This window comes from Carcharodon carcharias, chromosome 29 (genome assembly GCF_017639515.1).
Source record: "Carcharodon carcharias isolate sCarCar2 chromosome 29, sCarCar2.pri, whole genome shotgun sequence".
Classification (NCBI taxonomy): domain Eukaryota; kingdom Metazoa; phylum Chordata; class Chondrichthyes; order Lamniformes; family Lamnidae; genus Carcharodon; species Carcharodon carcharias.
Window position 1 is genome coordinate 6,939,521 of NC_054495.1, and position 27,353 is coordinate 6,966,873.

The 27,353-nt window shown below is 44.7% G+C and overlaps 1 protein-coding gene across 1 annotated transcript; it reads left to right on the forward strand.

Annotated features, from left to right (window-relative positions):
- Positions 1–8,968: 8,968 nt before the first annotated feature.
- LOC121271099 lies at positions 8,969–24,390 on the forward strand. The gene is made up of 8 exons (XM_041176849.1): positions 8,969–9,197; positions 11,373–11,690; positions 17,196–17,310; positions 20,028–20,080; positions 20,302–20,601; positions 21,603–21,641; positions 22,890–22,993; positions 24,251–24,390. Exons 1-5 carry the CDS (start codon positions 8,978–8,980, stop codon positions 20,346–20,348), a joined length of 753 nt encoding a protein of 250 aa, XP_041032783.1. The 5' UTR covers positions 8,969–8,977; the 3' UTR covers positions 20,349–20,601; positions 21,603–21,641; positions 22,890–22,993; positions 24,251–24,390.
- Positions 24,391–27,353: the final 2,963 nt, after the last annotated feature.

Sequence of the window (27,353 nt, forward strand, 5' to 3'; positions counted from 1 at the left end):
TTTTCCAGCATTCTTTGTTTTGGTTTCAGATTTCCAGCATCCACTGTGTTTTTCTTTTTTCTTAGTGTTTCACCGCACTCCTGACTTGTGCCTTGTAGCTTGTGGGCAGGCTTAGGGAAGTTAGAAGGTGATGCCTAGCCTATGACCTGCTCTTGTAGCCACACAATATTTAGTTCTGACAACTGAATGTTATCACATGGGACAGAGCAGGCTGCGTTAGTGAGATTAGCAGGGAATAATATCCGTTTGCAGCACCTCTTGAACAAGCTGTTGCAACATCTGGACTTCCTTCTGACTAACCGCATTCCTGCCGTTACACGGTAAAAGAAAATGAGAGCTTTCTGTTTTGAAGAGGAATCTAGAGAAAGGTATTCCACGGCCAGGATTTGGGAGCATTTACATATGTTACCAGTGCAATTAAAATAAAGCCCAAATTAGTAAAATTCCATGTACTATTATCCGATCCATGTTTCATGGGGAGGGGCATTCCGATATGGATTAAATATGTCTGGATATGAGAGGAAAAATGCAGGCCAAAGGGACAAACTGATAGCGGTTTCAAAACGCTGGAGCGTGTACGGTGGGCCAAAACACCGTTTCCTGTGCTGCATCATTATCTTATTTTGCTCTGTAGACAGACAATGGGAAATCATTCAACAATTCTCTTCTTGGATTTCCAGTTGCTATAATCACTCTTAAGTTGTCAAATGGCCCATGTTATGCCGACTGCATTATTCATTCTAATATAATTGCAGAAACTCTCGTGTACACGTTTCTTTCCAAAATTGTATGCTCTTTCTATTAATTTTATGTTGTTACTCGCTTAATTTGTCGACCTGTCCTGTTTAGTTGGTAAAAAGCAGTCAGTCCCTTAGTCTTCTACACTAGTATTGTGCCTGAAATTCAGTACTTGGGGCCTTTGGAATGAAAGTAGTAAATGATCTGCTAAAGCGAGCTGGCAATTCACCCCTTCTCCCTTTCTCCCCCTCTTCCCTCCCCAACAACCCCACTCCCCGCCCAGCAACAGCTCTTGTACATTGACGGCCCATGCGTCACCAGGTTTGACAAGAAATTTTTTAAGTTTCAGTTAGTAACTGAGATTCTGTACCTCTGCCTTGCCCTGCATTTAAATGACATGTTCTTGGACATCTCCCACTGTTTGTCAGCAGTTTTTAGAAAATTGCTGTTGGTGGTCTCAGTTTGTAAGACTATTGATTCCAGTTAGTCTGGTTTTAATGGGATGAGACAATGTTAGACTTGCCCTTTCCAAAACGAACATTGAATTTGATCATGCTATGATCATTCTTTCACCAAATTATTTTAGCTATTAGATTATTTTATCACATCTGACTCATTGTTAAATCTAATATGGTTTCCCCTCTTAAACCTTATTCTTTTATTCCCTTCTTACTTCTGTTTCACCCGATAGGCTACATAACAACTGCAGCCTCTTTCAGGATTTTGCCTTCAGAATAAAAGCTAATAATTTTTCTCTATCATTTATGGAGCTAAAAACGTCTGGGCATCAATGTGAATTCAGGAACAGAAGACAAGCCTTTCTGATGATGTAGCGTTACTCAACCTGATCCCAACAAAGACCACACCAGCACCACAAATTCTTCAGCTCTTAATTTTGAGAAGGCGTCGTCACGTGGTGAAATACAGGCCACAGGTGCAAGGCAAGAGGTACAGAACCTCAGTTACCAACTGAACCTTAAAAAATTACTTGTTAGATTTGATAACGCTGAAAGTACAAGAGCTATTGCTGGGTGGGAAGTGGGGCTGGTGGAGTCGGAATAAGGGGAGAGAGGGAGGGGGGGGTGTGAATTGCTAGCTCGCTTTAGCAGATCATTTACAACTTTCATTCCAGAGGTCCCAAATGCTGAATTTGAGGTTCAATACTTGTGTAGAAGACTGATAAAAAATATACCATAAACGTTGGTTACAGGACACAGCCCGCTAGCTAGCGTGTTCGCAATGATTCGGAGACTGGCCCTGACTGTCTTTAACTTGTCCCTTTGCTTCACGCAGAGCATGCAAAAGTTTCTGCAACAAAGCAATGAGCGAGTGCTCAGCTCTGTGAAAACTTAAGTCGCAGCTTGTGCTGGCAACACTAACAACTTCCATGGCAGGCCATTCTACTGTCATGTAAGATCATACGTCTGTCATCTGAGCATGCAAGAATTGACGGCCAATATCCACATCTGGACTCTTTGTGCACTCCGCCCTATTCACAACAATATAAATTTTTGGGAGAGAAAGAAGCACAGGACAATTGAAGGGATCAACCTGGGATGAAGGGTTTGTCTCCATAGCCAGGCACTTGTTGACACATTTCAGGATCGCAGCACGCCAGCTCCCTGGCATTCACTCTACCCGTATCCCGCCAGCGTCATACAAACTCTGCCTGACTCTGCCCTGGCCAAAGCCAAGTTGTAATCTGCACCTTAGCCCTCACGATCCGGTGCTGTTTGAGTATCATCAATAGAAGTCAGGTATCCCTCCGAGTCAAAATTATAGCCTCGGTGGAGACACCTCTTCGGAGCACCAGGTCGTGCAAAAGAGCACATAACATGGGCAGCAAGGGATTGAACATGTTTGTTTATGGAATCTTTTGCTGAAAACCAGTACACACACTCACACAAACACACAAACATACACACACACAGTTAATGGTGTTGCTTTCTTTCTGGGTGTCATGCTTGTCGCATCATTTGTACGGATGTGCCAGCAATATATTTGACGTTTTATTGAAGAAACACAGTCGGCTGATGATAGTTCATAACGCGGTGAAAAAAGTTTGCTCACTTGTTAGTGCATTGAAGATAGGAATACAGATTTAAATAAACACTGTTGGATGAGTTATTATCTCCGTCCCCTGGCCAGCAAAGGGAATGGCGGTTAATACTGCACTTGCCTTCCTCCCCTTCACGCTGTTGTTTCTCCTGGAACAATACAATGGTTATATCGCAGAAAGAGGCCATTTGGCCCCAACTCTCTGTGCCAGCCCTCTACAGCAACAGTGAAACTAATGCCGCTCCCCTGCCTCTTCCGCTTAGCTCTGATATTTTTCCCCTTCTCAGATAATGATACAGGTCTCTTTCGAAATCCACGATTAAATGAGCTTCCTCCACCCATCTCAGGCAGAGCATTCCAGATCACAATGAGTCGCTGTGTAAAGAAACGTTTCCTCATGTTGCCGCTGTTTCTTTTGCGTTCGCCTGTAATCAGGAGAATCTGCTTCTCAATTCTTCCATCAATGGGAACAGCTCCCCGCCCCCTCAAAATAGAGCTAGGAAGTTTGGAATGAGCTGTTGAAAGAAACTTGGGCCGGAATTGTCCGCGCCCGTTTGTGGCGGGCGCCTTAACGAGCAGGAGCGGAAAATATCGCAAGATGGCTCTAGTCGTGTTTCCCTGAAATTTAAATCCAGGACTCGATTGTCCCCTCCCCCCGCCAATGGTGGGCCGCGGTTCCCGCCGTCTAATGTGAAGAATTTAACTGTAATTTATTTGCATCTCATTATTGTGCCTGCACGCTGAAATCATGTCCCACCCCCCACGTCAAATGTAATTCGCACGTCGTGGTGACGTTATAATGTCGTGATTTACGACTGCCTTTCAAAGGCGTGCAGGTGGCCAGCTGAACTTCGAGGGGGAATCGGAGGTGAGCGTACACATGACCTTGTGCAGCGCTCCCGAGGATCGCCTTGAGATGCATTTGGAACCAGAGGCTTAACCAAGAGAGGTCCTTAAGATACTGCAGGAGGAGAACATCAGGATCATGGCGCCTGGTGATTTAATAGTATGCACCATGGTTTACAGGGAGCAGAGAAGAAGAAGTTTGTCACAGAGGCATCTGTCTCAGCAAATGGAAGAGCACTACCCTGAAGATGAAAGGGTGGTTCCTCTGGACGCAGCTGAAGATCCACAGCGAGCTACTGTTCATAGGCACCTCGCTAGATCTAGGGTCTATAGATGGCACTTGTCATTCCTGTAGAAGAGGGAGAACCAGCGTTGCCAAAGGCTGCTCATGCCTAGGGAATTGGTCACTCACGTATGTCACCTGCTGCAGGATTTGGTGTCACGGGGACTTGGAGGGTGTCTATTGCCAGTGGCAGTAAAAGTGAACAGAATGTTCAATGTTTACTCCAATGGTTCCTTCCAGGACTCCACTGTTGACCTGCATGGAATCTCACAAGCCTTCACCCACAAGTGCACCTACGAGACCACAGGCGCCATTTTCACGAAGGCGCAGCACTTTGCGCATTTTGACTGGGATCAGGCAAGCCAGGAGGCAAGAGTACTTGGTTTTACGGAGATCTCTGGTTTTCCCAAGATACAGGGTGTCATCGAATGCACTCATGAATGCACAACCTCCATGGCAACAAGCAGCCCAGTTGTAAACTGCAAGGGTTTACACTCGCTAAATGTTCAGGTGGTCTGCAACCACAACAATTCCATCATGCTCATCTGTGCACAATACCCCAGACATGCGCAGGACTCCTACATCCTTGGCAAGTCTCTGATCCCTGGAATCTTGTAGGGTCTTCAAGGGCTGCAGAGTTGGCTACATGGGGAAAAGGAATAGCCACAGAGGACATGGCTGTTGATGCCCCTGTGGCAGCCTCAGACTGCAATTGAGACAGTACAACGAGGCACATGCCATGGCCGGGACTTTGGTGGAGCAAACGATTGGCATCTTGAAAGTGAGGTCCTGGTGCATGGACAGGTCTGCTCGGCCACTTCAGTTCAGTCCCTAGAGGGCGCCATGTACTTCCATAGCCTGCTGCATGCGATGCAATCTGGTTCTGCAACAGGGGGAGGGCCTGGCTGAGGTGCAGATCGAAGAGCTACACGTCTCCTCATATGAGGAGGATGTTGAAGGAGATGAGGCGATGAAGTCCGAGAATACGAGGATTCAATCACACTGGCCGGACAATGCAGGTTTGCACACGTGGCCTTAATAGCCACATGATTATTGGTGGATGATGACGAGATGCAGTGAGGAACTCCTGTTATCTTCACATTGCATCTCTGAACGTCTGACGCTTGCCTGGCTGATGGCAGGGCACACACTATGTGATCACGCTCATGTCAGGGAAACACAACAGAGATCCCAATTGTCACAGGGTTCCAGGGTGATAATGGTGACAAGCAGTGCATACACTCCATGGATCTAAACAATGCATCTGTGAATGCCTAATTCCTGTTTGGATGAGAGCAGCTCATTTGCACTCTATGATCAGGCTTTTACCATAGAAATGCAGTGGTGATACGTTAACAGCACCTAATCCTATCTCTTCAGGGCTACACCATCATTCGATACAGATCCTGAAGAGATGGCAGAGATGGGGGTTGGGGGGTGGGGGGTGGTGCTGGGCAACCTCATCTCAAAGGTGCTTATAGCACACCGAGAAAAGCACAGAACTCTGTGCTGCCTGCCCATGACATTCTAGCAGCAATGACAAGTCACATCAAGGTGCGAGCATCACTAACATGCCTAGTGAGTGTGAAGCCAGGCCATTGCCTTGATCTGAAGGTTACACACTGCACCGGGAAGAGGCCCTGGACTGAGATGCTTGCCTTCATCTTGTGCAGGAACCAAGGGTTCAAATTTGAATTTCATGACCACTGCTCATCACAACTAAGAGCTATAGACAAGGAGACATTCTTGGGAGCTTATTTACAACCGTGAACATTATGTACAAGTGATAAACACTGGTGCCCACGCTATGCAACTGCATCTTCTTAAGCTCCCCACCCCTGTGACATTGCCTTGGTGCTCTCCCGACATTCACAGCGGAGGTGGAGGCAGGCTGCTGACTGCTATGCCCTGTCCGTGCAGGGCCCCTGGAGGGCCCCTGCCTGCTCTCGGGATCCTGCTGTGTGGAAGTGGAACCGTCTACAGGCTTTGGAGCAGCTTCTCTTGGAGTCATAAGAAGAAGAGATTTGTTTGGGCTGGACTTTCCTGCGGTCACCACGGCGCCTGTGTCACTGAGGACCCCTGGCTAACTCCTTGACAGGAAAGAGCAGCGGGAATGTGTTCAAGCCGCCCCGCCCCCTCTAGACTTGACACTGATGGATGCCAGAAAGTGCCACAGCGATGGGGTGCAGCTCATACAGCCATACAGGGTGAATGTCCTGGAGAACGGTCTCCATGGAGGATACCATCCAACCAGTGTTGACTTTGGTGCATTGGCATTTGGCGCTATTGATGCAGGCTGAAGGCGGGTGGACTCCTGCATTGTGTCTTGCAACCTGAAGAATGCAGCAGACATCCCTTCCTGGTGTTCCCGAGCCTGCATTTGCAGATCCAGCAACTGTAGAACCAAGTCGAGAGGCTCATCATCTGACTCGGACTCAGCAGATCCCTGGCCGCCAGAACTCCACTGTGTGCCAGAGCCCTTGGATTTTCTTACCCCTTCCTGCTGCAGATTAGACAATGCGATGGGCTGATCAGATTGTGACTTTGAGGCCCATTTAGAACTGGGTCCTATTGAGGTGTGTAGTTCTGCGCTGGTGGAGGGTGTGGGTGAGCGCTGTGATGGGCATTCCAATGGTGTGTTTGTTTTTCCCTCTTCTGAGTCGTCCTCGAGGCTGGAGTCGATGACCAAGCACGTGGCCAACCTTGGTTGCTTCCTGGATGTGCCTGCGAGAGGAAAGAGAGATAAGTAGTCCATGGCAGTGGACCGTGAAACAGGTGATATCACTCACTGTGCAGGATCATCACTTGGGTGAGAATCACCAGCCTCACGATCTGCACAGAAATAATCCACATACTCACCAGCCAGCTGGATGGTTCTATTTTCAAAGGCCATGAGGGCCTTCAGCTCGGGCATGCCTCCCCCAGTCTCTCTTTTATCCTGCATGGAGACTGATGGAGAGACTGTAAGCAAATTGCCTGCCAAGCTGGATGAGTAGGTAGCCTGGCCCTTGTGGAATGTGTCCATGGTGCCATTGGTGGCATGAGGACACGATGGGCAGTGGAGATGAGACTGCTGTGAAAGAGTGAGTGATAACGTCCCTTGAGCTGGCAGTGAGTGCGAACTCTGTGGATGTGTGATGGGTTTGTGAGTGTGTGAGTCGAGAGTGATGAGAAGAATGAGTTACCCAGGCGGAATGGAAGAGATTATTCATCCTCTGGCTGACCTCATTTGGAGGGTGTTGGCACTCACCACCACTGCCACTCTCTCCCATGATGGATTGGTTAGCTTGGTGGTTGCTGTAGTCCAGAGCGGGGCCAGAAGCCTTTGCGGCGGGCTTCCAATGCACCCAGCAGGCGGCCTAGCGAGGGGTCAACAAATTTGGGGGCTGATGTCTTCGTTGCTTTCGGGGCTACCTGTCACCTGGAGCAGTCCTGGTCTGTAGGCATGAACGAAGTCGGATACTCTCTGGTACGCTTTAAACATGGCACCCAGAGCGAGGAGGCTCTGAGTTCACGGCATGACGGGCAAATCCGAGGGCAGCCGCCAATGATTCGGCGTGTTTCCCGTGCATGCATTGTTAATGAGGCATTGGGGATTTGTAATGGTAGAGCATGGATACAAAAGTGTGACGAGAAGAGTGACAAAACTGAATATGGTTTTTGAGAGATGGAGTGCTAGGGAAAGCATCCATTTCCAAAGGAGACCTTTTTTTTTAAATAGGGGAGGAAATTTATGCAGAAGATGGACACAGAGAGTGAATTATCTGTATGTCTTGCCGTGTCTATTCCTGTTTTATACTAAGCTTGCTTCACCTGAACACTGCACCTCTGGTATGCCGCACCATGAGCAATCCACATGTTATGCAATGAAAGCTTAGATCAAATATTCTACTGTACTTTCCAGTTAGCACCTGCCATTGAAACCTTCGCTCCCTGCAATTGTTTCTTGACCAATGTTGATTCAACTCCCAATTGAAACTCACCATTGAATCTGCGTTCACTGCACTTGCCTGGATGCGTGCAGCTCCAGCAACACTCAAGAAACTTGATACCATCCAGGGCAAAGCAGCCCACTTGATTCCACAAACATTCACTCCCTCCACCACCGGCCCACAGTGGAAGCAATGTATACCATCCAAAAGATGCACTGCAGAAGCTCACCAAGGCTCCTTTGGCATCATCTTCCAAACCCAGGACCATTGCCATCTAGAAGGACAAGTGCAGCAGATAGAAGGGAACACCGCCACCTGGAAGTTCCCCTCCAAGTCACTCATCATCCTGTCTCTGAAATAGATCGGCCGTTCCTTCACCGCCCCCCCACCCCCCACCCCCCCACCACCTCCCCCGCCCCCGCTAACAGCACCAGTAGGTGCACCGACGCCACAGGAACTGGAGCGGTTCAAGAAGGCAGGTCACCATCATCTCTTCAATCAGGAATGGGTAATAAATGCTGGCCTAGCCAGCGACGCTCACGCCACGGACATGATGTTTTTTTTTTTACAAACGAACCCTGAGGAATTTTATTCCAGAAGACAAAATGAACCCGACGTCTCTGCACATTTTCAATAATTTGTATAAGGTCTAACATTTCGTATTCAGTGGAATACGTTTTTAGTCAGGTGGTCAACAATCGTTCCAATCAGCTTTGCCGCTTCAGTAAATGATTGAACTGATCTGCTTTGTACACCAGGAAGAGCGGATCAGTCACGGAGTGTAACAGGGACTGGCGCAGTTCTCTCAGGATGGGGAGCTTGACACTTACCGCGGTCGCCGTTTGCTTATTGATATCTGTGGGTGAGGATCACTTTCTCATATCAGTTCTTTTAGTGACTGGAAAAACAGGACAGCAAGATATTGTCAGAGAAAATCAGGAAATGCTGTTATTATCATCCTCCAAAAGTATAAGTTGTGTCGAGTTTCGCCACTTTTCACAGTCTGCTTTTTCTTTCCACAGCTGAGCCCCAGGATTTCAGTACCCTGACAGGAAACAGGCATATTAACGTGACCTTCGGAGGAAACGCATTATTTTCAGTGCAGCGGTCAGTTGAGGCAATGTTTGGGAACTGGCAATTCGGGATGAAACATATAGTTCAGTGGGTCGGTCCAGTATTAGATGCAGATTCTAATTACAAAGGTAGGATTAAGTTATTGCTCCCTAGCGCATCACCCCTACTGCAGTCAGTGACACCTTTGGACAGTGGAAACTACTCCATTAGAATGGAATCATATGTGGGTTTTTCAACTACAGCACAGTTCACTCTACAGATACTCGGTAAGTGACATTTTTCGGTCTGCGCTTGCGAGGGGACGTCAAGATGCTTGATGGCGTTTATGCATGAGGTCATCAAACCAGGCATGGGGAAACGTGCCAGCGCACCCTCATGACGTTGGAGATAGCCGGGGTATGCGCGGAGTATACTTAGTTCCGTTGACAGGACAGACCTCTTATGGGATGTGGGTTGTGCTTGAATACATGCGCGGTGATGGCAAAAGGCGCGGTGGCGTGTTTGTCTGGTGGCGTCATTGGAGAAATGTGTCAATGTTTATGGCACGTTGTGATGGCGTCAGATACGAAGGACACAGTTGGCTGCACTGATGAGACAATTGGTTTGATGGGATGAGGGTTGCTCATGAAATGTTCGCTGTGGGATCTCGGAAGCCGAGCATAAACATCGGCCTGGGCCTCATCCACCCAGATCTGTGCACCCGATGTTGCTGCCACATCTGATTCTGAATGAAATCGGCATCTTGAATCAAAACAGAAACAGAAATACCTCGAAAAACTCAGCAAGTCTGGCAGCATCGCCGGAGAAGAGCACAGTTGACGTTTCGAGTCCTCATGACCCTTCAACAAAGGGTCTGCTGCCAGACCTGCTGGGTTTTTCCAGGTATTTCTGTTTCTGTTTTTGATTTGGATTTCCAGCATCCGCAGTTCTTTGCTTTTACCTCTGCATCTTGAATCGTCTCCTTTCCCCGCTGTCACCCGTTTTCCATCAGTTTCCTCCTTTCAAGGGCATCAAATGATCCGAACGGGGAGCGGATAAGTTCTCGGAGTGGGGGAAGGACAGGTGATCGGAGTGACGGAGAGGTTAAGCGGTCGGAGTGGGAGAAATAAGTGGTCGGTGCGGTTGGGGAAGCGTGTGGTCAGAGTGAGGGTAGGGGGGACAGGTGGTGGCAGTGGAGAGTGAGCAATGTAATCGCAGAGTGTTTGTGGTGCCGAGTCAGGATGAATTTCCACACCCCTCTCCCAGCACCCCCCGCCCCGCGCCCCGTGTTTTACAGTCATTCTTTCATTTACAAAGAGCCATTTAACAGAGCAACAGCAACTTACATTCATGTATAAACAGAAGAAAAATAAATAGAAGGAGTGCATTAGGGCCCCGAAACCGCCCCCTCCCCCTTTCAATAAAACAATAGATGATCCAACCCAGGTGTCAATTCCTTCTTCATGCCAGCTCCTCGTAGCTCTCAGCTCCCCGGTTTTTCAACAATCGATCTAACTCCTCTTTAAATACTTTCAGCGATCTTGCCTCTTCAACTTTCTGGGGTGAAAATTCCAAGCATTCACTACCCTCTGAGAGCTGAAATTCCTGCGCATCTCAGTTTTAAATGAGTGTCCCCTTATTTTGTCACTATGCCCCCTAACCTGAGATTCCCCCACTAGTGGAATTATCTTCTCAACATCTACCCTGTCAAGCCACCTTGAAATCTTGTTTCAAAAAGACCACCCCTCATTCTTCTAAACTCTAGTGAATAAAGGCCTAAACTGTTTAGCTGTTCTTGATAAATCAACCCCTTCATCCCAGGAATCAGTCTAGTATCTTTTTTGAATAGCCTCCCATGCCAATATGTCCTTCCTTAAATACGGAGACCAAAACTGTACACCGTACTCCACATGCGGCCTCACCAACACCCGTTGCAGTTGTAGCAAGGCTTTGCTACTTTTAAGCTTCAACCCCCCTAGCGATACAGGCCAAAATTCACTAGCCTTCTTAATTACTGGCTGCACCTACACGCTAACTTTCTGTGTTTCATGCACAAGAAACCCAGATTCCTCTGTGCTGCACTTTTCTTTAGAGCTACTTTAACCTAACGAACAGTCACTTCATGTCCTGTGATTGAAGAAAATTTGACCCCGAGCATATTAGGTCACGTGACTAAACCTTGGGCAAAGATGGAGGTTTTTAGTAGCGTATTGAACAGAGAGAGGTGGGGAGGTGGCGCGGTTTTCTTGGGATGGGAGACTGGCGCTTACCTCGGTGGCTGCTTGTTCATGGACATCTGTGGTTGAGGACCTCTTTCTTATTTCATTTTCTTCAGTGACTGGAGAAGTAAGAGAGCAAGAGTTTGTCAGAGAAAGATGAGGAGATTACGTCGTTGTTATTTCAGGAAAGTATGTATTGTGTCGAGTTTGACCACTTTTCTCAGTGTGGGTTTCTTTCCTCAGCTGAGCCCAGGGATTTTACTCTCCTAATAGAAAACAAATGGATTAATGTGACCGTCGGAGGAAATGCTCTATTCTCAGTGAATCCTTCAGCCCGGGTGAAGAGCGGGAGCTGGAATTTCACAGGAAAGATGATCGCCTGGTGGATCGCTACAACTGTTGATAGAAATGATGACTACAGATGGCGGGCCAACATAGTCCTCCCTAACGGATCACTCCTGCTGCAGTCAGTGGCAGTTTCGGACAGTGGAGACTACACTGTTAGCCTGACTCCAGATGTGGGCGGAGAAACAACAGCAACCATCACTCTGCATGTCCTTGGTAAGTGGCCCATCATTTCTCACCGCGTGAGCCCGAGGACCTCGAATACGTATTGACATCAATGCATTTGGATGCGGCTAGGAGCTTGTGTACATCAATCTTGGCCCTGGGAAATTTGTCGATGCAGTCTGATTACATTGGCAGTCTCCCTCAGCTTGGGCTGAGTGTACTTGGCTGAGTTGACAAGACGAACTCCCTTTAATGGGAAGAGGCTTGTTTATGAACTGGTCACTGTGAGTGCACGGAGCTGGCTGTGGGCCGGGCCTAAACATCTCCCTGAACCACGCCAATCCAATTCTCTGCAACCGATGTTGTTGCGACACATGCGTCCTCTAGATTGAGTCTCCATCTTGAATCAGGATTCTTCCCTGTTTTCAGCAGTTTTCCATCGGTTTCCTGCTGGCAGGAAGCTCAAAGGATTGGAGTGGCGAAAGGACAGGTAATCGGACTGGGAATGGAAATGATTATAGGGGTGGAGAGAGGAAACAGGTAATAGCATTGGGGAGTAGACGGGTGGTAGCAGTGGGGGAGTGACCTGGGAGTGGGGGAGGCAATGGTGACTGGTATTGGGGAGGAAGCAGGTGATAGGAGTGGGGGAGGGGAATCATGATAGGAGCGAGGGGGCATATAAGTGAGAGGCCCTGGGAGTGGACAAGGAGGGACGTGAGGGATGGAACTGCTGATGGGAGTGGGGCACGCCTCTGATGACACGGGTGCGATGGGGGATAGGGTTCAGTGTGGAGATTGCAGTCGGTTAGAGCACAGCGACAAAGACTGTGGAACAGGGCAAGTGTTCGGAATAGTGATGGGGCCATAAGATCGGAGTAGTAAGAACAGAGAACTGTGCTGAAGCAGCGAAAACCAAGAAAGTGTGAGTGCCACGAAGCTCTGTAACATCATCCCCTTTTATACCCTTCGTTGTTCAAAAAAAACCATTCAGTTTCATTAGCCATTTTTTTAAAAAATCATTTACGGAATGATGGCTTCGCTGGCTGGGCCAGCATTTATTGCCCATCCCTAATTGCCTTTCAGAAGGTCGTGGCGAGCTGCCTTCCTGAACCACTGCAGTTCCTGTGGTGTAGGTATCCTCCGAGTGATGTTAGGGAGGGAGTTCCAGGATTTTGACCCAGCGACAGTGAAGCAACGGTTGATATATTTCCAAGTCAGGATGGTGAGTGACTTGGATGGGAACTTCCATGTGGTGGGGTTACCAAGTGTCTGCTGCCCTTGCCCTTCGAGATGGCAGCAGTCAGGTGTTTGGAAGGTGCCGTGTAAGAAGGCTTGCTGAGTTGCTGAAGTGCACCTTGTAGATGAAACACACTGCAACCACTGTTCGTCAGCAGTGGAGGGAGTGAATGTTTGTGGAAGGGGTGCCAATCAAGCGGGTTGCTTTGCCCTGGATATTGTCAAGTCTCTTGAGTGCTGGTGGAGCTGCACTCATCCAAGCTAGCGGAGAATATACCATCACACTCCTGGCTTTATAGATGGTGGGCAGGCTTTGGGGAATGAGAAGGTGAGTTAATCACAGCAGGATTCTTAGTCTCTGACCTGCTCTTGCAGCCACAGTATTTAGGTGGCTAGTTCAGTTCAGTTTCTGGTCACTGGTAACCCCAGGATGTTGACAGTGGGGTATTCAGCGATGATATTGCCATTGAATGTCAAGGGCAATGGCTACCTTCGGTCTTGTTGGAGATGGTCCTTGTCCGACACTTGTATGGTGCAAATTTTACTTGCTACTCTCAGCCCAGACCTGAATATTGTCCAGGACATGCTCATTTGGACATGGGCTGATTCAGTTTCTGAGGAGTCATGAATGATGCTGAATGTTGTGCAATAATCATTATGATGGAAGGAAGGTCATTGATGAAGCCCCCGAAGATGGTTGGGCCTAGGACACTACCCTAAGGAACACTTGTAGTGATGTCCTGGAACTGAGATGACTGACCTCCAACAACCACAACCATCTTCCTTTCTGCTAGGTATGACTCCAACAAGCGGGGAGATTCCCCCCTGATTCCAGATTCGCTCGGGCCACTTGTTGCCACACTCAGTCACTGGGCAAGATACAGATGTATCCAAGCAGCCCACGCTTGCAAAACCCAATACACAGTATTGGATGTCATTCCGTGATTGGACATCACTAGATAAACAATCTTCAATGTGCTAAGAATTACGCTGGCAACCAATTTAAGACTGTCAGTCAAGCTCAGTGTCTGGTGCAGTTACGTGTACTGGAAGCTACGTATTCTAACACACAGGGTCCTGCACTTTGCAGGCATAAAAAACGTGCACACATAATGCACCTGTTCCAATTAATCAAATTAAGTGACAGCCATTTGCTGACTCATTCCTCAGGGGAATATCTTGACCAATCAGAGTTAATCTGCTTGGTTTAAATTTCAAACAATGCTTGGCAGTTATCTTCCAGTCACCATAAACCCTTGCATTCTCCATTGCAACGCTCCTACCAATCAAAGTCCACTTGCCAACCAATCTGCACTCCCTTCTCATACATTATAAATATGTCACTTCCCCTGAAGTTGATGTTTTCTTGTAAATTTTCCTAAATGTAGGAGCAAAAGCTTCGATAAAAAAGATTATTTTTCGGCAAAAATCAAGTTCTTTAATACGAAACGAGTAATTGATCTCATTATGTTCTTGTTTAATCCACTTCCCAACTCTATCTTTTGTCTGATGGAGACAGATCAAGCTAACTACTTCATTAGAAGCACCCAGTAGAAACCTCTCAAGAATGTAACATTATTCGTCGTATTGAATAATGCATTGTATTGAATAGCACATTGCTCTTGGTTTCAATATTTTTGACTTAGCATATCACCAAGTGACAGCAGGTAGAAAATGTAAAAGAACAACAAAACTCGCGCGACTTTGACCGATTTTGTTTCAAATGACTCAGCTAAATTACAGTTTTTTAATGCCATTTATGAACAATGTCTCTCCGTTAAAGTGTGCACTACTTACCTATTCCCCTCTCCACACACCTCCACTGTATCTTTTTTTTCTCCCTCGTTCTCTTTCTCCCCTTAACTACTTGGCCTCAGAACTAATCGCTGGTTATGTGCGATGTCACATCTAAATTTTGTCCTTTACTGCTCTTTGTGGGACTCCTGCACGTTGTTCAATTTAAGTAGCAAATACATCCCTGATGTTCCTTCTCAATGTGCTTTTTTATAATTTAACCCTTCCTCCTGTTGCCTTTTACTAGATTACATTTTCTGGACTTTTTTCCAATACAATGCACTATTTTTCTAATCCAGTAAGCTCGCCTCTTAGATCCATTTTAAACCTGAAGGCGAGTTTTTTTCTTTGTCCTTATTATGGGTCAGCCTCATAATAATCGTGGATTATCCCTACTCTGTCTTTCACACTTTAAAATTCCCCTGTGTCTCAAGTTTTCAGAACTGCAGAAGTGCTCAAAGAATGGTCTGACTAGAGCATTTTGCCATTTAGAGAAGTATTTATTCATCTTGTCCGATATTGTTTTGGCTATAAAGCTGGACCAGCATTCTCTTAATATTGTGATTGCTACTCTTCAGTGGTTGGAGCATCAAATCTGCTGGGAATCCTAGATCCACACTATAATGGTTACAGCACAGAAAGGGGTCTTTCAGGTGTCTGCGGGGGCTCTCCAAAGTTGCCAATTACCTAATACCACTCCCTGGCCGCCTGCCTGTAGCCCTGTGCATTCTTCCTTTTCAGATAATAATGCAATTACCTCTAGAACATGCCACAACCATACTCTCAGGGAGTGAATTCCAGACCTTAACCACTTGCAGTGTGAAAACTTTCCTCCTCATGGGTTCATTGCTTTTATTGCCAATTAGCTCAAATCTATGCCTTTTTTTCTCGACCCTTCCACTATTGAAAGTGTTTTATTCTCCATCTACTCTGTCCAGGCCCATCATGTTTTTGAGTACCTTTATCAAATCTCTCAATCTTCTCTTCTTAAGCAAAACTGCCCCAACCTATTCAACCTATGCATGTAACTGATATTCCTCATCCCTGTAGTCATTTTCAGAATTCGTTTTCTGCATTGTCTTCAAAGCAATACTATAGGTGATGCCGACCCATTGTCCTGTACAACTTTAAGTAAGCATCATTTTATTTGTACTCTATGCCCCTATTGACAAGGCCTAGGATGTCCTGTGTTAAATTAATTGCCCTCTCAACTGCTCCTGCCAGCTTCACATTAGTGCATTTCCCATGAATGCATGAACATGGCACACTATATATTACTTAATACAATGCACTATACAGATGTATAACAGCTTTCCATCATAGCGTAATCACCTGAAGTATGTGACAAAGTATTTACAACACGTTTACAGTGTAACATTATAACATTTGGCCGAACATGCTCATGCACTTACAACCTCCCATCCGCCTTCATCTAATCCCATCAACATAGCCCATTCTTTCCTCTGTATAATTAACCAAGACATGGGGGTAGTTATTCAACTGGTTGCCTAGGGATATAAGTGACAAAGCAGTTCAGCGAGAGCTATACAAAGTCATTCAATTTTCATGTCCATTGAAGCGTGTTCTACTGGCAATTATTTGGAAGGGTCTTCATCCTCAATTTCAAAATATCAACCCAGAGACAAAGGAACAAGAATCTCAATGCCACAGGCAAAATTGCAAATTTCTGTACATGCATCAAGTTTTCGTAGGCGAGATTTGAAAGACAAGCATTCCGTTATTTGCACTGGGCAGTCAAACGTCTTTCCTACCACAACCTCGGCAATGGAGATCCTTGTATAGGGATGGGTCTAATTTGAAGAGCAAACATTTCACTCATTGTTCTTCAGTCATGAATTCCGGACAAGGAGAAGGCAAAGCGTTAGCTAGCCATTATTAGCATTTTAACTGCAGAAGAGCTGCAGATTAATTGCCGTGGAGTTCCTCCCCATTTCCCCATATTATTTCACGTTATTTCTTACAATATCCCCTTTAGGTGTCTTAAATTGTGATGCATTACATGAACCCCTAACTCAGTTAAATGTGATTTCTGCTTTAATGGCCATGTATGTCAAACTTGGTGGTGCTAATATTTTATTGGTATATGTAAAACCTGCTGAGCCTACTTATTAATTTTAATTAGAAAAATTAATTTACCTAGAGTAAGGTGACAGTCTGGAATGGGAGGGTACTGGAGACGGATGGCCTCACATCCTATAAAAAGTCCCTGAATGAGCACTTGGCACTTCATAACATTCAAGGCTATGGGCCAAGTGCTGGTAAATGGGATTAGATAGGTAGGTCAGGTGTTGCTCACCTGTCGGTGGGGATTCGATGGGCCAAAGGTCCTCTTCTGCACTGTATAATTCTGTGAATGAGTTGATCGCATCCTTTGTCTATGTGGGAGTTATTCACCCTTTCTAATTCTTAAAATTAAAGGAATAAAATTCTAGAGCAAGATCAATATGTACTCCTTATTTCATGTTATTCTAATATAAGGTCATAGTGTTCATTATTTTCTTACAGAAATAACTAACAAAGAAAACATCTCCTCTGTCGGAATTATAATAGGCATAGTGATCATAATTTTTGCTGTAATCATTGGGATAACTATATGGGGTATCAGGAAGAAAATAAGCAGGTAAGTCTACTATCATCAAATTTTATGAACAACTTGTTAATAATACCATATAGAAGTGGCACCCTGAAATTAAACAGATTATTTGCAGAATTAATTTCTATTTCATGTTCTAAATGTTACAATTTGTACGATATGGGATGAATTTTACTGCTCCCCGGGAGGCGGGTGGGGGGGGTGTGGTTATGTAGAGTTGGGGGTCGGGGTGGTGGGGTTGGTGGGGGGAGGGGCGGTGGTGGGGAGCGGGGAGGGGGTGGGGCGGGCGGGGTGGGTGGAGTCTCCCCAACCATGTACCGCCATCGGGTAACTTTACCGAAAGCGGGGCTCAAATTAACCTGGCTGCCCATCCCAAACAGCCACACAGACAATTTCCAGAAAAAAAAGGTGCAATTCAAGGGCAGTTAACGGGGCCGTCAGCGTTTTGCCGACGGGGGTGGTTATGTAGAGTTGGGGGTCGGGGTGGTGGGGTTGGTGGGGGGAGGGGCGGTGGTGGGGAGCGGGGAGGGGGTGGGGCGGGCGGGGTGGGTGGAGTCTCCCCAACCATGTACCGCCATCGGGTAACTTTACCGAAAGCGGGGCTCAAATTAACCTGGCTGCCCATCCCAAACAGCCACACAGACAATTTCCAGAAAAAAAAGGTGCAATTCAAGGGCAGTTAACGGGGCCGTCAGCGTTTTGCCGACGGCCGGTCAACCCCACACTGAAAATAACAGTTATGCTCTAACTGATTAACTGAACAGTGAATGAATGATCCTGTTCCTATGACCCTGTTAAGCCTAGGAACATACACTTAATAGGATGATAACAAAGGTCTTTTAAGCAGAGTGACCTAGAATCTGGATAAGTGCAGCAATGTACAGAGAGATCACAATGCGCAATCAACCGACACCAGCTTCTTCCAATGCAAGCCTTGAGCTGCCTTTTAATTTACATGATTACAGCATGCAGCCAAGCACTGAACTTGCTTTTGAGTGGTTACATGTCCAACATGGGGCCCAAGTGCATGCACTAATTCAAGCCAGCTTGTGTTAATGAAAGTGCTAATTAAGTGCAGACTGTACCCCTTAAAGTAGAGGTGCAGTTCAATGACAGCACGTACTCGAATTAATTGCAGAAGTGACTTTGACTGGCAAAGATACGAGGATGGCACAACATGTCAGACAGCAGGCACGAAGGTCCTCTGATGCAGTGTTGGTGGTCTTAGTACACGAGGAGAGGAACAGACATATTCTGTTCTCACAGGGGTCCTTGAGGCACTTCATATAGACAATGTGGAACCAGTGGGAGCAGATAGTCGTGCAGATCAATGCCAGCACTGTGCTTAAGATAGTAAATTGCTAAAACGTTGGTCTGCTCTGACAGGTTGACTGAGCAACAGTGAATAATAGGAGAAAATAATAGCATTGTGTACAATTTTATTGGGTGTCATATCTGTTTGCCTTACTCATTCATTCCCATCACTAAGAAAATCACCTATTTGCGTCATTATGGTCACTAAAGTCGTTCATAGGCAACAGCTAAAATTTGATTTAACATTTTAAAATTGCATCAGTTTTTCAGATCTTATATCTTATTTGCCTAATTGTGTCAGTAGTTACAATACTGTGTCACTTTTCTATTAAACAGCCTTGAAGCTGGCACAAACATAATGTAAAGTGAAGCATTTGCAAATAGCACAAACAGAAAAATGGTGAAGTGCTGGAAATCAGATGTTCTGTCTCCCTTTGTTTCCACATTCTACTTGCTTATATTTCTTTGAAATTGAGTTTTCATTATTTGTAAGTGCTTTCTCCTTCTTGACATTCATTTATGTTACCTATTTACTAATACGAAGCACCTTTCTTTCAAGCTGAGGAACGTTTTGTATTGAAGTTAGTCCAACCAAAATATAGTAGTGGTACTCTAAATTTTAGAAAAGTGATTGGAACAAATGGGGGCAATACATATTGTATTAGGCTTAAGATTTAAGCATTAAGTGAACAGAAGCACTTTTATCTTACATGCAGCCAGTTTAAGATAGGATATATTTGAAATGTCATTACCATTGTTCCAACGCACTTCTATTGGGTGCAGGAAATTTTAACATGATTAATATTCTAACATGGTTATCAATTATGAGCACTTCACGATTTTTCTCTTTGTGCTATTTTCAAATGCCTGGCTTTACATTATGTTGTGTTAGCTTTAAGACTGTTCAATAGATAAGTGGTACAGTATTGTAACTGTATATAATAGGTGTATACGTATAAACCTATAATATGAAATTTTATTCTGCATTAATAGGTTAACAGTAATTGCCTGACTTTGACTCTGTAAAGTAATAACCTGAAATGGTAGCGGGCATGTTTGTCATCACTAAATAAACAGAAACATCCGCAATACTAGCAGTGAATTGTGCATAATGTATATACAGTTCTAAGCCACTTGTCAACATTACTTAATGCATTTAGCCTCAGCAATATGTTTGAACTCTGGTTTGCGAATATCAATTTTTTTTTTTTAGAAACACCTGTTTCTGTATTCACGACCTTTTATTTCCAGTCACCAAAATCTAGGGGTTTTTCATTAATAATTCAGTAATATTCTGAGGGCATTGATAAATCGAATGCTTGCCTTGGTTATGAATGGTTACGTATTGGTTACGTATTCAGTGAATGTAAGTTACAAGATGAAACATTTTGCTGAGAAATCTACAAGACTGTTGTGTAATATTCATTTAGGGCAAAAGGTGGATCACAACAAAATAATATAAGAGTGGCTTCACCAGGAAACGGTATGTAAAGTAGTTCATTTACAACTCTCTCTGCTTTAATAACTCTGCTTTTAATATTCTATAAAGTCGTGATCTGCTGCTTTTGATTCATATCTACGCTCTTAAATCTGAAAATAAAGCACTGACATCAGTAAAAATAATTACTGAAACTGTTGGGTAAAAGCCCTCGAGGTTTACAAATGCCCATTACGGGATGAAGCCTGCATTTATTGCCTCTTCAGGCCTAGATGTGTCTGCAGTCCCCATCACTCATAAATCTGCTCTCTGACGTGGCCTCGCGAGCCAACTAGGGACTGGCAAAAGATGCCGGCCTAGCCAGCCAGCCACGCCCACATTCCGGAAATGAAGTTAACCGGCACGCTAAGCTTATGGAAGTCAAAGTAACTGAATCTCAGACAGAACATATCATGGGAAATTAACCGCCTATTTCGAAATTCTCTCCAAAAACCTTTTGGACAACCCATGGGGCCAGGTCCGCCGGACCGTCGTACGAAAACGTTCAGAGCACAGATAACGCTGAGGTTGGTACACTTCTTATGGAGTACATGATTCTATCTGCCTCCTGTACACCAGTCGTAGTTAAGAGATTTCACACAGACTGAATCGCGGATTGCTTTTGTTTTTTTCATTTTGGGGTATATGGAGGCCGAGACTTGTTGGTCTTCCAGTGCAAATAGTTGCACTGGACCGAGTGTTGCAGACTGGCACATTCCAGAGTCCAGGACTACGGGCTGAGGGGCACACTGAAGATTGGTGCAACCGCCGCAGAGGCGTAATGGGGAAAGGCCGCTGTTTAATACCTTGCAGACACAGTGCCTAGAGGGGTTAGGAATTATATAGGCTTCCTCGGGCTGTGTGACTAACATTGAATGTAAGCTGTGAATGTTACATGTATCACAATTGGATTGAACCACCTCAGAGTGCAACATGACATTTGCAGAAAATTCGAACACCATTGCACGTTCCTTAGTGGCTAAGTTGAAATGTTATGTAATGTTATTTCCGGTTTTTTATGAATAAAGCTTCTTTTTGCAAAAAATTGGAATAATGAAGCAAACGGTCAATAATATAATTCAATTGTGAGCTAGGCAACAGAAATCAGTCTTGTATACTAGGATAGGAACTCGCTTGAAGGGTACGCTAAGGTTATGGAAGTCAAAGGAACTGATTCTCAGACAGAATATATAAGCGACAGCCCATGAGATACAACTTGTATTGTCCTATCCCCCAAGAGAATTTTCTCCGTCTATATTTTGAGATGCAACATTTAGAGTCTGTTATTTTCCTCACAAAAACATTGCGAAATAAATGAAAGCAGCAGCATCAAGAGAATTGTGAAAGTTCTGAGATATGGGGAAATATTACGACAAATATGCTGCAGGCAGGCTCGGGCTGTCGATTTGTTTTTCATTTTTGGTCAGACTTTTATATCCAAATTTCACATTCAAGTACACTCTTGATGTCGTGTGTAATGGTGAAGTGTTTATATATTCATGTGTTTCTCATATAACTACAATTACAGAAAGCAGTTGGGAAGTCTCCGGATCGAGACTCATATACGGTAATGATATGATTTTCTTCTAATGTTACTGGAAAAGTTTCAGTTATTGCCACTTCTTCCGAGAACCTGATGGCAGTTACACAGTTACATATGAGCAACGGACATGTTGCACAAGATTGGTGACTGGCTGCTGACTTGAATAGTAAACAACTGTTTGGGAACTAGATGGGAGAGAGACAAGTTTTTTTTTTAAATTTGCATTTATTGCTATATAAGCCTGGAGCCACATGTTGGCCAGACCAGGATAGCAGGTCCCCTACCTTAAGGTGCATTAGTCAGCCAGCCGCATTAGCTGGTACACCACCAGAATTTTAATTATTTAATCGCCTGTGTCCCTCAGAGCATTAACGCTGGGTGCCTGAATTACTAGTCCAGCGACAATACTTCTACGCCATTGCGTCCCCCTATAGGGGATGGGTGTGCTGAATGCCGGGATGCAAGGGATTACGTTTGCAGTCATCTGTTCTTGGATCTCAACATTTGCTATATTTATAAATGAAGGTGGGGTGACTTAAATGTCCAGGTTTGCACCAGGCCAGGAGAGACAGTGAATAGATCAGATGGGAGTTAGAAGTTGCAAAAGTGGGCAAACTTTAGTCGATTAAGTTTAATATGAGCAACGGATGTAACAAAGATTAACCATGATTTTTTTTTAATAATGATAATATGCAAGGTAATGTGGTTCGAGAGGTAAATTTCAGCTTTCGAGTAACAAATTACTAAAACAATTAGACAGGGACAAAAGCAGCCATTAATGGTTAGTCGAATTTATCTTAAAGAAGTTTGAATGGTCAACCTTGATGTTGATGATATTCCTCAATGTAGGCTCATAGACGTTTACAGCACAGAGGGAAGCCATTCGGCCCTTCTTGTCCGCCCCGGCCAACAAACACCTGACAACACCAATCCCATTTCCCAGAGTTTGACCCACAGCCCTGGAAGCTATGGCCAAGGTCCAATGAGGCAACGTCCTCAATCATGAGGACATTTCCAACACTTTGATCGAATTTCCAGAACTTCCATTTTGTCTGGTGCCGGCAAACTACCAAGTCCTTGAATTAAATATGGAAACCCACTATTGTGTGGTTTGAACTCATTGCCTCTGGGTTACCCGTATTGGAACATGACCATGATAATCGCTTATATTTGAGCGCTTTCCATCCACCCCAGGTCACTCCAGTTTAATTGAATTTCACACAAGCTGAGCATCATTTGCAGATTTTGTACTCATCTCCTCCCTTTTCACAGCAATTAAAGCTGGAAGATCAATCGATGTACTACAGACTGAGAAAATGGGGTGACGGAACAAAAGAAAGCACAAGTCATCAAGCACCGCGTGAAAATTATGTGAAGTATAAAGTGAAAGCAACACTTTGAGTGAACAGTCAAGTTCGATTGTGAACATGCAGGCAAAAGGCTGTCAGAATCTTTCCATAAACCCTAGTCTTTAGGCAGCAAATTCAATTTGTTTAAGCAGCGTCTCATTTGTCCTCTTTTATAACACACCCCATCCAATTTAATTTTGTTCGTTCATGACATGTGGGCATCACTGACGAGGCCAGCATTTATTGCCCAACCCTAATTGCCCTTGTTCAAAGGGCATCTCCAAGAGTCAGCCACATTGCTGTGAGCCTGGAGTCACATGTAGACAAGACCAGGTGAGGACGGCAGACTTCCTTCCCTGAAGGACATTAGCGGCGAACACGGTTCTTCACGGCAATGGTTTCGTGGTCATGGTCAGTCTTTTAATTCCAGTTGTTTTTTTTTAAATTTAATCACTGAATTCAATTTCACCATCCGCCGTGGTGGGATTCGAACGCAGGTCCCCAGACCATTACCCGAATCGATTGTCACCTCCTTTCATAGAGCACTTCACTCTATATTAAACACGAGTACAACCAGCTATTATCTCTAAAAACGGAATGGTATTCCTAGCTAAAACATGACTAGTTGAAAATTGCTGATGCGTATTTCTCCTTGCTTGCCTAGGCAATAAACCTGTTAGCGTAGCAGTGAAATTTTCTATTTGATGTTCCTGCCAACAAGGAACAGGAGGGATTTAAATACATGCTGTGCGGAAGCCACCTCTTCCCTGTTCTCCAACTCTTCAGATACTTTAGACACAGCTTCATACTATTGAAGGCGATGCAGGGATTGAGGTTCAAGATTCCTTTGGTTAAAATATGGTTAATCTCAGGTTTACTTTCCATTGCTGCCGGGACTAGCTAAAACTTGCTCATTCCTGTGATCCTGTCTCCTCCACAAGCCTTGTGATTAAAGTGTTACAGCACCCCCCTCTCTGGGCGGTTGGGCGCTACTACATAAGCGCTGGGGAAATCTTCAGAGCATCACACAGCCTCAATCAAAAAGGGCAGGAGATCAGTGCAGGCACAAGTTCAGTGTGGGGATTATATAGTTGAGCAGGGTTTCAAGGAACTCTGTGGAAGATTTATAAAGACCTTGATAAAGTTTCAAACTATTTTAGAGACTCCTGAAAACGTTCATCAACTCATCAATTCTGGAAAAGTGCATGTAAAAATCTGAAACTTTAAATAAAGGTCTGCAAAGTCGTTAACCCTTCATTTTTAAAAAAAACTGTGCTCTTCCAGCTCTTTCAGAATAAGATGGCAGCTCAATAGATAGCTGAAACGAGGAGATGTTGTTACTTCATTTTTGAAGACTTCAATGCAAACCCTCAATGAGTTGGAGGTGAAGCGCCTGCAAATTAATGGCAACAAGTAGATAGGACATCACGAACAGTCAGTGTGTTGGTCTGGGAGGACGTTGCAAAATATGTAAGTGCCAGCCACACTTTTCAGTTCACATGTTCCCACAGCATAGCACACCTGCCAAGTTTTTGCCGGCTCATTTAAACTACCTATATCCCTTTGCACAATCTTATTTTCTCCTGCTCACAGCTAACTCCCCTCCCTATCTTTCTGTCGTCAGCAAATCTCGCTATAGTATATTCCAACCCTTCATCCAAGTCACTAACATAGACTGTAAACAGTTGAGGCCCCGGTGCTGAAACCCCTGGCATCCCACTAGTTACAGTTTCCCAAGTTAAAAATGGCCCATTTATCCTGGCTCTTTTGCCAGTTAGTTCGCCAGCCCTCTACCGCTGCTCCTGTCTCACCCCCAAGATCTTACCGTGTGCAGTAAGCTTTCACTTAGCACTGTATCGAAGACATTTTGGAAATCCGAAAACACTGCACCGACTGGTTCTTAATTAACCACCCTGCTTGCTACACCATCAAAGGGCTCTAATTAGTTTGTCAAATCAAACACGACTTCCCTTCCAAAATACCATGTTGACTGGGCATGACTGCACGTGAGTTTCCCAATATATTGGGAAAACTCTTTAACAATGCATTGTGGCATTTTGCAAAACAGCTGTTAGGCTAACTGGCCTTCAGTTTCCTGCTCTCTGTCTCTCACATTTCTTGAATGGACATCTTATATTTGCGGCTTTCCACTCTGCTGCGACCTATCTAGAGTCTAGGAAATTTTGAAAGATTGCAAAAAATGAATCCACTTTGTCTGCAGCTACTTCTTTCAAAATCCTCGTCAGGTTCAAGGCACATGTCAGCCTCTCATCTCATTAGATTTCCCAATACTTTTTCTCTAGTGATTGTGATTGTTCTCAGTTCCTTCCTTCCCGTTTGCCCTAGATATGCTTTACTCTTGATGGCCTGTTTTGTTGTTCCATAATGAGGGCAGATAAGCATTCCTTTTTCCCCATTTTAATTTCCCAGCCTCGCCCCCCCAAGGTTCCAACGCTCACTTTAGCCTCTTATTTTCTTTTTTCATATTACACAAGCCCCTGCTGTCTGCTTTTATATTTGTCCCTACTTTTTTACTGATAATTTAATTTCTCCTCCTCCTTTCATTGCTTTTAGTCACCCCTTTACTATTTAAAAAAAAATGTTCTCAATTTTTTCACCCACCACTAATATTTCCAGCATTGGAGACATTTTCTTCCAATATGACACCATCCGTAACTTCCCTAATGAGGCACGGATGGTGCATCATTCTCATAGAGTCTTTCTTCATCATTGGATTATACTTTTGTCGAGTGGTATCACATATGTCGTTAAGCAAAGAGGGATAGAATTTAAGTGCAAAAGAATAGAGCGCTTATCTCTGAGAGTTTGGTAAGAGAAGAATTTTATGTATTGATCTCTTCTGTAAATTGACAGTCACAAACATGCAACAATGGTCCAAACATGATTTTTATTTTGATTACAAACTCAAAGATTTGCAGTAGGGTCTAAAACACTCCCAACTGAACAACGCAATAGTTCTGTAGAATACCTAGATGCAAACTGTTCAGTAAGAAATGGTGCCGACTATTTGCATAGAGAGTTACAGTTGTAAAATCAGTGCCATAGCACTCCGGATCATTCATCCTAACTCTGCTATTACCTTCCACATGTTGGTGTTCATCAATAAAGCACAGAAGCCGAGGAAATATGTGAATTGGGAGTCAAAGGAAAGAGGTGCTCAGTGATACCAATATTGGAGCCACTGTGACTTTGCTCTTTGAATTTCAGGGAGGATACGGGGAGGGGGAAAGGGAGCGGAGGAGGAAAGGGGATGGGGAGGGGGAAAGCGGAGGGGGGAGGGGTGGGGGGAGGGGTGCTTGGGTGGAAGCTTTCAGCAGCCAGAGCCCGAGAAGCTGATAGCTGCAAGCAAGCAGATTGGAGCTTCTGAACCCATACTTCAGGAAGTCATTGCTACATGACTGGATGTTAATCTATGGAACAATATAAACAAGCTAATTAGATATATCATCATGAACAGCAAGGCTGATAAATAGAATCACATGTTCAATGTAATAAATGCATTTTTCTGCCCTCCAAATGAGGCCCGATTGCAGCATTAGTTAACTCGAGGGATAAATTTAAATCTGATGCAGCAAAGAAACAAAGACTAAAAACAAAAAAGAAATCACATGAAGCATAATATCTCCATCTCAAAGTGAATCACCAACCAATATTGACAAGGCTGTACTTTCGGAAAATTTGAAACATGAAATTGGAAGTCTCTTGAAGAGTTGAATTTTCTTAGTTTTAGTCCAATTATGGAATGGTACCTAGTGGTGACATGGCCCACAATGACCCGTTTGTTGAGCTGCCTGCCTCCCTGCCAATGACCATAGGAACTTTGGAAATGCTAGAGAAAAAAGATCTAGATCCATGTCATGCATCTACTATCGTCCTGAAACAATAATACTGGGGTTGTTAACTAGCCATCGCAGTCAATTGCTCCACAGCAGAACACATTAACCAGTGCAGCGAAACCTTTGTGTTTAAGAGCTTCAGTAAACAAAGACCCAAAGTTACCAAGCTATGCTGCTTTTCCAGATATCATACCTCAAATGATCCACATGCTCTTTTCCAAAAGATCATTTTCTATCTGTTTAATTTTCATTTGAATTAACCAGTACTACACGCTTACAGTGTCTCTCTGGGGAGCTTGGTGCATACACTGATCACACACTCACTGAAGTATTGCTTCTGCAAAAAAAGGTTTGAAATGAACTTTTTCCAGCACGTGGCCACAGGCTCTGCTGTTCTGGATGACGGGGGAGAGCTTGTCGAGGGTTATATGCGTTCATTCCATAGCAAAACGAAAATCTATATTCCTAAACACACACACCTCCTCCCTCCACCTCCACCCCACACTTATCTGTTCCACTGAGAGTCGACC